This window comes from Condylura cristata, unplaced genomic scaffold (genome assembly GCF_000260355.1).
Source record: "Condylura cristata isolate star-nosed mole 26May11 unplaced genomic scaffold, ConCri1.0 scaffold00024, whole genome shotgun sequence".
NCBI classification, from domain to species: Eukaryota; Metazoa; Chordata; class Mammalia; order Eulipotyphla; family Talpidae; genus Condylura; species Condylura cristata.
The window spans coordinates 14,236,732-14,249,707 of NW_004567125.1; the positions used below are offsets into that span (position 1 = coordinate 14,236,732).

General features: G+C 43.3%; 1 protein-coding gene across 2 annotated transcripts; it reads right to left on the minus strand.

Moving 5' to 3' along the window:
• Positions 1-1,204: 1,204 nt before the first annotated feature.
• On the minus strand, positions 1,205-12,302 carry CREG1 (cellular repressor of E1A-stimulated genes 1). Of its 2 annotated transcripts, XM_012728846.1 has the most exons (4): positions 11,896-12,302; positions 6,544-6,663; positions 4,974-5,158; positions 1,205-1,610 (listed from the first exon to the last, which is right to left on the minus strand). In XM_012728846.1, the coding sequence occupies exons 1-4, from the start codon at positions 12,247-12,249 to the stop codon at positions 1,607-1,609; spliced, it is 663 nt and encodes a 220-aa protein (XP_012584300.1). In that variant the 5' UTR covers positions 12,250-12,302; the 3' UTR covers positions 1,205-1,606. The 2 variants fall into 2 exon arrangements, with proteins under 2 accessions (XP_012584300.1, XP_004688505.1); XM_004688448.2 differs by lacking the exon at positions 1,205-1,610 and having other exon boundaries at positions 4,970-5,158.
• Between the last annotated feature and the right edge of the window lie 674 nt (positions 12,303-12,976).

Below are 12,976 nucleotides of genomic sequence, written 5' to 3' on the forward strand. Positions count from 1 at the left end.
CCTGCTGTGTAAAGGAATCTGCAGTCCACTGGAAAAATTGGTTGATTTTATTCTGTGATGACTTACCTGAATTTAGATTTTTTACACGGCATCAAATGGAGACAAAGCTCACAATTAATGGGCAAGGGAAGAAAGCAGAGTGATACTCTCAACTGAATTACCTCATAGGGCCTTGGTGAAGCCTGCTGGTCATCCCCACACTGGCAGACACAGTGAGCTGCTTAGCGATAGAGTCACTCACTCACTCCAAGCTCTGATGGCCAGAGGGTGATTTAAGAACATGCTAACGTATGCAAGAGTTTTGACAGTAGTCAGTGAGTCCAGGAGGTAATAAATACTAATATCTACATTTAAGAGAATACATCCAGCACATTTCAGTAAAATAATGTTTTTATTTAGGTGCTTTCAACAACAAACCTGTTTTACCAAGTTTAATATACATCATTTTCCTTAAACAGAAGCTGTTTACCAGATGAGTTCATTTTATAGATTTTAAGCATAGTGATTCACATTCAACTTCTCTTCTCTTAGCCATTTAAGGATTCGGTGGTTAGATTCCTAGCACAGCTCTTTATAATGGAGCTTATGTCGGCTTCTGAAATCATGTATATAGGCAGTAAAACTGAATAGTTTCTTTCCTTCTGAGGAAATGTGATTTCTTTAAAAATGCCATCTTATCTTCTCTCTGATACTCTGACTTAGGCACTAAGTTAGCAGTCATTTAGAGATTTAAGAGCAGCTGAAGATGTCTGGGATCACTATGGAGAGTAACTTTAAAAAGCTACAGAGTGGTTGGGAGTGATGTTTGGCCCTGACAAGCTGTTTTCTGTCTGGGTTAAACTTATAAAAGTAAAGAAACTCCAGTCACGTAAAATTCAATATTCCTTCTTTACCTCTCACAATCCTGTTTTGTATGTGTGTATGTATGTGTGTAATTTGACTGTCATTAACTGATTACAGTTACTACTTAGAGAGGAAATGTTTTGTGAACTTTGTTCTAGATCATTTTCACTTTTGATCTGAAAAAAAAAAATTGTCTTTATAAGAAAAGAGCTTTGCCCGCTGTTGGATCAATAATACCAGGATGGTCAGACAAAAATGAACCAGAGTAGGAAGCTTATTTGTGTCTCATCACATGGTCCTGGCAAGATTTTTCCAGGACATAGACACATGGTCCAAGCTCTGGGAAGTCTCAGGTATGGGGTTGGGTGGGCACAGCCTTCTCCTCACCAGTCTCCAGGAATAACCAACACGCCTCCAGCACCTTCAGAGGCTCACTGGTGATCTGATTTTCAAGGAACAGTTATCAGAAACCTACTTGAGATTGACGGAACACAACTTCTTTGATCGTAAAGAAAGATACCTTTCTATGAAACTGGCTTTAACATATGAAAAAATAAAGCAACCACATCTCCCAAGAAATACAGTAACAGTGCAAGTTACAAGTTATTCCGTAAACAAGCAAGCAAGCAGAGAGGCAAAGGAAACAGCATCCGAGAGAAAACTGGCTGATTTGGGAAGATTTCCAGAGAAACGTCGAGCCCCCCAGGACTGTATGAATCATCCTAAGAACTCACATGTGTGGTCAAATTCCTCACATTCTGTTTCACCTGTAGGGGAGAGAGGAGGAAGAATCATTTCATCAAACTGAGTTGAAAGTCTTAAAATTCATCCTGGAAAAAAAATAGAGAAACTTCTAATCCAGAAGCTGAAAGATGGTGAGAATCTCAGTCACTTTCTTGAAATAAATAATCATTTGAGTTTGCTACAATGCAGATTCCTGAGGTCTGGTACATATAGGGTTAGGGGCAGGACTAGGAAACTTTATTTTAGTCAGCTTCCCCCCTCTCTGAGAATGATGCTAATACCTGACTGTGCATTTATCAGGCCATGACTACAGCTGTTGTGCTGTGGATACCCGAGACTACCTGAAGGTTTAAAATACAAAAACTATGGAGAACAGAAGAGTCCCAAGCATTGGAGCACAAGAACTAGCCAGGGCTTGACCATACAGAGTCCAGCTAGATATGTCCAGTTCCACATGGTTTCCTGATGCAACCTCACCCACAGCTCTCAGGAGATCCACGTCCAGGCTAGGAGAGGGTGACCTCTCATTACCTCTGGCCTTGCTGGGTAACATGGGGTGCCCCTAGGAAGAGGAGGCCTGGTGCAAACACTCAGCTGTTCAGTGATAGGAGATAACTGCTTATTCCGGACTCCAGCAAAACATCCATGAAGGGTGCTAATATGCTGGTGGGGTCCTGACCCAATAGTGCAAGGTGCCAAACCACATTCAGTTAGGCCCCAATAGCCCAGTCAAGTGGTACTGGTATTAATGAGCTCACAAAAGACTCTGTCAAAGGGAAACTGATTTCAGGCCAGAGAACTTTATGGTATTTGGAGGGATAACATCTTCCAAAATAACCTGAGCAGGCAGGCAAGGTCACTGCCATGTGGGGAAGAGCCCCAGAAGACCTATGAGGCCCGGGGGAGTGACTCCCTGGGAAGGTACAGGTCCTTGGTCCTTATAAATATTACTACTCCCCCTTCCCCCAGCGGCAAACTGGGAGAGTTATGTAGGGGCCTGGGGCAGAGGAGGGGAGGGGCCCGGGGAAGGCTACTCCCAGCATCTGAAATGGAAAGTTAGCAGTCAGAGGCACCCATTCACAAAGGTCAGCTTGGGGGCACGGCCCACTTCTAGGATTCTGGGGTCCTGCGCCAAAGGGGTCACACTTGGCCTAGTCTTTGGTGCTTCTCACAAAAGAACAAGGAGAAAATGCTCCCTCTTACCTCTGAGCTACAGAAAAGACTCACTGGTCTGTGTAATAAAGTGAGAACATCAAATGTATCTGTTTTACTCACTTATTCAGCATGTAGACTTAAGGGAAAAACACATTTTTATTTTGTTATTAAAGTAAGCACAGCCCTTGGGCATGTTATTTCTACAAAGGTGACTGTATTTCAGAGATTATCTTCTGTAAGGGTAAATTCTAATCTCAAAGAGGAAGAGCTGGCCTGTCAGCTTACAGGTTGTCTTCCTTGGTCATTTGTTACCCGCGCCAGCCCCTCCACCCCCAACAATTGCTACCGCTACATTCCCACAAAGAAAGGGCTTTGCCAGCCCAGACCAGGATCCCTGGCCTGTGCCTCCTCTTCTGCCTGCACGGCAGCAGCAAGTAGTGTCATCACTGCTGGATTCTTTATTCCAATCAGGAAGTGAGAAACACATCTCTGATGAGCAGACTGATAAGTAGCCAGTGTTTACTAAACACTGCTCTGTGTCATGCCCTGTGCAGGCCCTGAGTGGGATGCGGTAAAAGTGAAGCCTGAGCTTTGCTGTGAAGAAATTTACAGTCATGGTGTGAAGTCCATAGTTCAACAGAAATGTGTTCTAAGTGGGATAGATGCCCAACGAGTGGCTGCTAAAAACTTAAGCACAACTGAGTCACAACCCGCAAGTCTACCTTTGCATGGCCACCCTACACTCTGCAAAGAGCAGCTGTTCTACAAGTAGAACGTGCATTGTAGAAGGTGCTGGAGGAGAAGCCTGGCCGACACCAGTGAGGTAAAAATAGGGCAATGTAAGGTCAGGGTGAGACATGGGTGAGGGTTCTGGAGCTAGAATGCCACCACCACTAGTCACTGGCAATACGACTCTAGGCAAGTTTCTTTCCTGTGCATCAGGATTTCATCTCACAGATGAGGAAAAATATTACCTAACTTACAGGCCTCTTGGGCATTAGGTGAGTTAACACCTATGAACCAGATACTATAGCACCAACCAGCAGTAAATGCTCAGCTCACAGGACCTGCTATTGTGCTCACCTCCCATCAGGCCTATAAGGCATCAGATAGGTCAGAATCACCTGTGTTCACTGGGAAAGTTCCTCATCCCATATTCCTCCATCTGAGCCTCAGCCTCCTGTAAAGAAGCTGATCACATCCTTCTTTCCCTGCTGTCACGTTCTGTTCTTCTCCCAAGGCTTCTTTGGTGGCCTTCTACTCCCCTGTAGTGTCCACTTGCTGGTGGGACATGCTTCCCCAGGCATTCACAGTCAGACTCAGTCCTCACTTCTCCTCAGGCATCCGTATGGATTATTCACTGTCCCCAGGCACAAGTCTCACCCCAGTCAGGACAGAACTCCGCCCAGGGCATAAAGCAGAGCCTTCAAACAGGCTCTCAGTCTGGAATACAGACCTATAGGTAAAGCCCCGGGGGTCTGTAAACTTCGATGGGATTTTTTTTTTCACTTTTATTAAGTTCTAGCTGAAATTTATCATTTTCTTCAATGAGGAAGGCAGACAATAAACCACAGGAGAGAGAATGCATCTGTGATTGTCACAGTAGAAACACAGAAGTCACACATTTCATATCACGTGACAGCTGTTGCAGACATCTTAAAATACTGCTTTCAGTTCTCACTACTCTAAAAGCAAAGTTCTAGACTCACTACCGGACCTTATTATATAATGTGTTCCTTAAGAAGTCAACTTCTTATTAACATACTGAAAATATGTTCATAAATGTACTTCAACACAGCTGGCTTCCTTTGTCATCCTCTGTCTTTTATGATTTAAAAATATTATTCTGGGCCCACCCTGGTGGCTATCACAGCCACTGCAGCACGAATTCGATGCCTGGCCCGGAGGTGACTTTTATGACTCAGTAGACCTCTCTTATCCCACCCGCTGCTACCCTCAGCAATGTACTTAGTCAATGGGCCTGTTCTGCTCCCCAATCTGTCTCTGGCGAGTCCTCTCAACCCCTGCACCTCTGGCCTGTACCCCAGGTCTTATATGCATAAATAAATAAATCTTTAAAAAAATATTATTCTGAGGAGTAACGAGCCCACCAAAGGTGCCCACGATACAAGAAATGGTTAAGACCCCCTTGCTTAAGAAGCTGGGGGTGTTGGGGGCAGAGATGCTGACCAGGTACAATATCAGAAATGTGGAAGACATGAAATACTCACTGGACTGTGACATTATAATATTCTTCAGGAGTCACTATTTTTGGTCCACCAAAGTAGTCCACAACCCAGATATTGGTTATATTCAACTTGGCAAAGTACCAATTATGGCTGGGAGGCCAGGTTTTCATCTCAGGGTGTCGAATAAACAATGACTGCTTTGCAAAGTCCGCTTCTGTTTCATTCACCTAAAGGACATGGGTGATACAATAGTGACATTTTTTGTATTTTCATCAGTTAGGAATGTGTGATTCTCACACTGTATGTATCCTGAAGAGTTTCATTCTGAATTCTGATTCCAAAACATTTTTTTAAATTGAGATAATTGACACATAAAATTTTATTAATTTTACATGTACAGCATAATGATTTGCTACATGGATACATTGCAAAATGATCACTATGTAAGGTTAACAGCTAATACCACACATTGTTACAATTTGCTTTCTCCTTTTTTTCTTGAGAATTTTAAAGTTCCACTATAAATCTTGATATTAAGCATAAGGAATCTGATAAAAACAAAGGAAGCTTAAAGAAAGGCAGACCACAATACAGATTTCAAATATTTATGATAACAGAATGAAGTGGACAACTATCATTAGACCAATTTTCTTTCTTTCTTTTTTTTTTTACATTTCCTATACTTAAAAAACTTTTACATGTATTTATTTGTATATATTTTACATCATTGTTCTTTTTGTACAATATGTGCTTTCTCCTCTCAGGTGCAGTCCCTGTAAATTTTCCACCACCAATTCACCTGTGCACAATCACCGTTGTCATAAGGATCAGTTTTCATTGGTAAACAGTAATTTTGAGCTACCAGATAACTGGTACAGGGTCCTATAATAAAATTCCGTGGTACTTGTGCCAAGAAAAATTAGCATTTTTACACCATGAGGTGCACGTTGAACACAGAGATGCACAGAGGGAAAAACTTGTAGACGTGGTATATCAGAACTCAACGGCATCTACCTATTCTTGGCCTCTTCTCCTGCTGGGAACTGACACTCAGCCACTGATGTGTGTCCACAAAGAATTTCCAGAACATAACAGAACTTATTGGAGATATTCAAAGGTGAAAGGTCAGAGAGCAAATCTGTTGGCTCTATTAACCAGACCTGTGCTCCTGACATTGTGCCCTCTGATCTTCTCACAGTTTTATTTAACTTCCTTCCCATGGTAGTCCCCAAAGAGTCTAAATTTGCTTCCACTACTTAGTAATGGGCACTCCCCTTCAGCCTACTTAGTGGGTGCTCTGCTCTAAAGCCAATTTTAAATTATGGAGACGAGGAGCTCAGACAAGGAACTAACACTCGCATCGAGCACTCTTTCCACAGGGTTTTACTGCTGTTTGGCTTCAAAAGCGGTTCAATAACTGTCTTACTGAACACCCCATGAAAGCAACTAACATAAACCTTTTGTTTTTATGAAATTATTTTACATATTAGAATGTATTTTAACTCTCCATCTCAACCCCCAATTTTACAGAATTCTTAAAATATCTCTTTACTGTTAATAAGATGAAACTTTTCTACAACCAATCTCTTTCTTTTGGGGGGTCACGATTTACCTTAGTAACAACTCCTGACAGTATTATATGAACACAGAGGGGACTTTGGGCATCAAATCCATGTTTCCTGCAGAAGTTAGTCTGTGCCAAAGACAGGGTCAGCGTAGCATGTGGATTCTCCTGTAGAGAGAAAATGGATACCCATTCATGTCAAATAATGTCTCTAGAGAGGTAATATATTTCCTAAGTTGCATTCAGGCTGTCTGGAAGCTTGAACTTCCAAGAAGCAATGAACTGTAAAATACCACCTTCCACCCAGGGGAAAGATACCACTTAGACAAAGACTAATATGGACACTTTCCCCATCAGAGGGGGTGGGAGTTTGAAATATAAAATTAACCGACTCAGCAGGAGTTATTTTAACACTTTTTTTCTTAAACTCTTAGTCTGTCTCATATTCAGCAGAGGAATTACAATTATCACCTAAATTCAAGGCTGATCTATAACCTTCACTGAAAGATTTAAAGGTTTATACTCTTATGAAGACTAATGCACAGAATGCCGAAGCTGCTTACGGCTGGTTAATTATACATTTTAGGCAAGAAAGTAGCTGAATCATGCTGCTTGGTTATCTTATCCTCCAGACACTGTCATGTGATTTCAAAACTGGAGAACAGGCTCGTGCCTTCTAGAATAAGGGAAGTATTAGATTCAAAAGGGAAGGGAAGCAAAATTTCAAGTTCACTCTTATTCAGAAATTAGCTTCATAAAAAGCATTGCTGACATTGCAATGTCACACAGTGTCTTTCATAACAGCACTTTAAACTCCTAGTCTTGAGTGGGGAATCTTACCATCTCTCAGTGACCCATAAAACAGCGAGTCATTGGATTAGAAAGATGTGGTACATATATACAATGGAATATTACTCAGCAACCAAAAAAGAGAAACACATGTCTTTTGCAGCAACTTGGATGGAGCTGGAAAAGATCATGCTTAGTGAGATAAGCCAGAAAGAGAAAGAAAAATACCGGATGGTTTCACTCATAGCAGGAGTATAATGGACCAGGCGAGAAAATAACAAAAATAATGAACAACCATATACCAGAGACATTCTGTGGGGGTGTGGGGGTGGAGTGGGGAATGGGATCAAAAATGGCGAGGGGGGAAGGGAGGGAAATGCACCGGACTATGGTGGTGGTACAGGAGTGATTTGGTGATGGGAAACCCGCGGGGATTACAATCGAGATGGAAAAAAAATGTGCAAAATGATGTAAAAATAAACTTTGTAATAATAAATTAAAAAAAAAAGCGAGTCATAAAGCGATCTCGAAATTTTTAAGCCAAATATTTGCAGTTTGCAAACCATTAGATAAGGCCGATGGGAGACTAAAAGGTGGGAGGTGAAGGACAGAGGAGTTCTCTCCTCATTATAAACTCAGCTGTGAGTAGACCCTATTTGAAAAGTCAGATAAAGACGAAATTTCTAAATGCAAAACAAAGACAGAGATGAAGTTAAAGACATTGCCTAACTTTCAAATGAATGATAGAGTTAAATATATTTGAAGTTCAGTGTCAGGAGTTCAGTATCAGGGCAGCCTTGAGTGATATAGAAACTAGAGGGAAACTACAGACTATTGAAAATCAGGTGAGAACATATTAAAGGAAAAGGTGATTGCAAAACCACAAAACTGGAAAGTGTATAGCATGATAGAAGTGAGCCGCTCATTTGCTTGAAAGACAGGCTGTCTGGAAGGAAGGGATTGAACACAAGACTGAGGGGGCCTGATTCCAAGTGAAGGGGTCTAGACTGCATTTGGAGGCTTATGTCTGTCAATGCTTTCCAAGAATCAGTTCCTGGAGAGCCTGCTAAAATTCTCATCTTCTGGGCTCCTTTCCTAACCCAGGCATCCACATTTTATTCTATGTTTTATTTTTGGTTGAAGTAACATTGATTTAAAACATTACATAGGGCTCAAGTATACAGCACTATAATTTGACATCCGTGTATACCACACTGTGATTGTCACCAAAAGTCTAATTTTCCATCCTTCACCATACAATTGACCCCTTTTACCCAATCACCCTCTCTTTCCCTTTGGTAACTGCCATTTAGTTTTTAATCTAAGTGTTTATTTTTGTTCTTTTTTTGTTTTGTTTTGGTTTCTTTATCTTCTGTGTACAGAATCTCCAAATGGAGATTCCTCAAAAAATTAAGAATGGAAATACCATATGACCTAAATCATATGGTATTTGTCTTTCTCTGTCTTATTTCTCTGAGTATAGTACCCTCTAGGTCTAGCCATGTTGTTACAAATGACAAGATTTCATTATTTTTATAGCACAAATAAAAACCACAATGAGACATCATCTCATACATTTGAAAATGGCTTATATAAAAACGATATGAAAGAGAGACTCTCTGGTGGTGCAGGGGTTAAAGACAGTGCTATCAAGATATCACCAGCCCCTGTAGCATGAATTCTATTCCCAGCCAGGGAGGTGAATCACATGATTCAGCAGACATCTCCTGACCTGCCCACTGCTCCCCTCAGCAGTGCATTTCAGTAAATCTGCCTTTTCTGCTCCCCTCTACTCCTCTACTCTGTCTCTGGTGAATCCACTTACCCCCTGCACTTCTGGCCTACACCCCAGTTCCTGTATGCATAAATAAATAAATGAATAATTTTTAAATAAATAAATTTTTTAAAAGATAAGAAACAACCATTGTTATTAGTTTGAATAGAAAAGTACATCTGTGCACTGCTGGTGGGAATATAAACTGGTATAGTCACTACAGAAACCAAATGGAGATTCCTCAAAAAATTAAGAATGGAAATACCATATGATCCAACTATTCCACATTCTATATTTGGGTTTTTACCCAAAGAATACCAAAAAAGGGGGTCTGCATTTTAAACAAACACCCCAAACGAATCTTAGGCATCTGGAGAGTTTCAGACAGCTGGAGATTGTTGGCCATTTCTGGGCAAAGGGCAACTTTGACCTGGTGGGCAGGGTGAATAGGAACAGACAGGAAAAGGGAGACATCAAAGGAAGAGAAGAATTCGGAAGTAAAAAGCAACCTTTATTGTTTAACTGATGGAATGAGAATCAAGCTAGTCTTCATGTGGTACTGTCTTTCCACAGAGATCTGAAAGCCAGGTAAGCTCCTCTCCACTGTCTCTTGTCTAGACGTCGAAGACCAGAGTTGAGTTCCTACCTGGCAGTCGTGAGCTCATTGGTTACAAGTGAGACTCTTGCCTCTGAGCCTTAATTTCTTCATTTCTTCAGTGGGGATAATTTCAACACCAGTTAATAGGCCTAGTTTAGGACACTGTGCCCTGGACCTTCTAGGTATTCACAAGTTTAAACACAATCATATAAAGAAAGGTTGATTTATCACCACCTATAGGTTCCTGGAAACTATGACAATAATTAAAACAACAGTTCCTTCACAGTAGATCAAGATTGTTTTTTCTCATCATTACAACAAACTGTTGACCTAAATGTTATTTGAGGACCTGTTGTGTACAGTGATTCTCAACCCCTCTCCCTATTAGAAGCATTAAGGGAGGTTTCCCCCCTCCCCCCAAGGGGAACAGGGTTCTTAATAAAGTGTCCTTTCTAAAAAAAAAAAAATGCCTTGGCATTGCATTTTTTTTAATTGCCTTTTTCTTTCTTTTTTTTTTCTTTTAAAGATTTATTTATTTATTCATACAGAACTGGGGTACAAGCCAGAGATGCGGAGGGTGAGAGGATTCACCAGAGACAGAGCGGGGAGCAGAACAGGCTAATCGACGAAGTACACTGCTGAGGGGAGCAGCCGGCAGGTCAGGAGAAGTCTTCCGCGACATGTGGTCACCTCCAGGGCAGGCAGGGGTAGAACTCATGCGGAAGTGGCTTTAGCCTCCCAGTGCTGTGCTTTAACGAGCTGCGCCACCAGGGAGGGCCGACATTTTAAAAAGCCACTCCAACTGACCATATCTACCACCAATGTTGAGCATCCCTGATGCAGTGAAATGAATTTGCTTTCAGCTAATGTCTAAGATGTTGGAAAGGCCAGGAATAAGGAATGGTGAGCAGTGTGTATGCACTATGTTTAAAGGAGACAGTTGCTTATTTCTGCTCAGAGAATATAGTCCCTCACCCTGATGTCATGAGATCTTTCAATTTTTCAAGACGTTAGAAAATCAGATTTTTAGTTGAAATCTCAACTTTCAAATGTTGGAGAACTAATTCAAATTAATTAAATGCCAAAGGAAACTGGTCTGCGGGACATTTTGCTCATGGTTACCAGTCTATGATCTGTGTTTGTTTTGTTTTGCTGTTTTTAAGGAGGTGTTCCTGCAAAGGAATGTTGTTGGACAATCAGTAGGACATTTACTTTGGTCTGAGTGTTGATTACCTTTCGGAGAAAGGTTGATTATAACGCTCTCATGCAGATTGGGGCCAGGTTAGGGGGCGAGTTGGACTGAGCATGCCTGAATGGCCACTTTGGCATTTTGCAGACCATGAGGGGGCAATAACAACTTTTTGAGGGGAAGAAAAACCTGATCACAGGAAAATTACCCTGGTAGTCACTACAAAAATGGATGGTTGGAAGATCTGGGGGCAATCTATTAAGAGCCCATTGTGGTCTGTATTTTGAAGGCAGGGGTGGAATTCCAGCTGAGACACCCGCTTTGGATGTTATTTAATCTAGTTGAGCCTCAAGTTCTTCATTGACAGGAGGACAGTGATATCTTCTTCAAAGAAAGAATGGAATGGTAGATAAGTGCAGAATCTAAATGGCAGTTACTTTCATCATATCTTTATCAAGAAAACTGTACTTTCCCAACTCACCGTGAATTCGAGTTCTTCGTCAAAAAGACTACCTTTGTGGCTGGGGTTTGTGTGAATTTAGCCTCCCAAGCGATGTCACCTAGCCAGTTGCAACGATGCCCCAGAAGGTAGGCACAGGGTGAGGAGGATATAGAACTGCAGTCAATTCTACTCCCTACTAGGGAAGCGAATATACACAGGGAGCCTAAAGACTGCCTTAAAATGTGTTCATCGTCAATGGTGCAAAGTAGCTTCTCACTATGGAAGCTCATAATTTAGGAGTAAGAAAAAGAAGCTCCCAAGCTACACATACAGAGTGCTTAACTACCCAACTATCTCAAAGCCTTGTAAAACTTTTAATTAATAAGACGAGCGCAGTTATTGGGACACTGTACCCCAAGACAACTCAAGGGTGAAAATTCACCCCGAACACATCGCCCAGCGGCGGGGTGTGCTTGCAATGCCTGCCCTGCCCGCACGGGGCCAAAAAAGGGAGTTTGGGCCGGGCGGAAATTCTCCTCTCCAGGAGCCTGGCAGTCTTTCCCTCCTCGGCAGATTTTAGGCGAGCGCCACACGGCCCGCCCGCTCACCTGCAAGTTGCCCACGGATTGCTGCAGCGGGCTCAGGTAGAGGTAGGGCACGCCGGTGCCCGAGCCCGGGGGCCCGTCACTGAGCGACAAGATGTCCGCGAAGGGCCAGCCGTGCACGGCCTGATCACTGGAGATGGTGGCCAGGACGCCCCAGTCGCTGAGGTGCGTCACGAAGCGGGCCACGCGCGCCGCGTCCTCGCGAGGCGGCATCGTCGGCAGCAGCGCCGCAGCGTCCCAGTCCCCGTGGTCCCGGCCACCCCGGCCCCGCGCCGGCGCCACCAGCAGCGTCACCAGCGCGGACGCCAGCAGGGCGGCGAGCAGCGCGCGCGTGGACCCGCAGGCAAGCCCGGCCATGGTGGCGACCGCGGTGACACTCGGGCCATGCCCCCGCCAGGCACCCGGGGTGGACTTGCGCGTCCAGGTCCCGCCCACCGCGGTCGTCTGGCCACGCCCCCATGAAGGGCCAATGGGAGTAAAGGGGTGGAGAAGGCGGGTCCCCTGTTGGCTCAGCGACCCCGCTGGCTAAGCAACTTGTTTGTCCACCTCCCTACCATTCCACCCCGCCTCTTTTAAAGGATTAAGAAATTGTCTTAAATGGCACATTTGCTCTCTTTGACCGAGGGAAATTAAGTCAGCAGCCTAAGTCGCACTGTTATGGAAATGAATAGCACTTTCACGCGCGGGCGCGCGCACACACACCTCTCCCTTTAAAACTTCTGTTGTGGCTTCTGACATCTGCAAAGAAATGCTACTTTTCTTATAGATGTTCCATTTTTCTGTTTGCCTCATCATCTGCACCAAAAAACAGCAAGGATTTCGGGAGGAAGGACAGACAGTTTTGAACCTATGTCATGACTTTGCGTAGAAGGTTTCATTGACCTCACCCTGGTGACTCTCCTTCTGACATTTAAGTAGCATTTCCTTTTGCACCACCTCCCATCCCCGCCCCCCCCCCCCCCTTAGGACTTTACGAAGGCGTCTTCCTTTCTTTCAGGCGTGCCTCCTCGTTCTTATGTTCTGGGGATTGCTAAATTCTAGTCCTAATCTTTTTTGGCCTGGCCTGAAATTCCCATTTTAATCG

Bases quoted from the DNA above. Each gene is read 5' to 3' on its own strand.
- CREG1 (XM_012728846.1), bottom strand. From the start codon at position 12,249: ATGGCCGGGCTTGCCTGCGGGTCCACGCGCGCGCTGCTCGCCGCCCTG. The intron at 6,664-11,895 runs GTGAGCGGGCGG...TTCTCTCTACAG, and splicing joins AATCCGTGGGCAACTTGCAG to GAGAATCCACATGCTACGCT. The intron at 5,159-6,543 runs GTAAATCGTGAC...CATGTCCTTTAG, and splicing joins TGTCAGGAGTTGTTACTAAG to GTGAATGAAACAGAAGCGGA.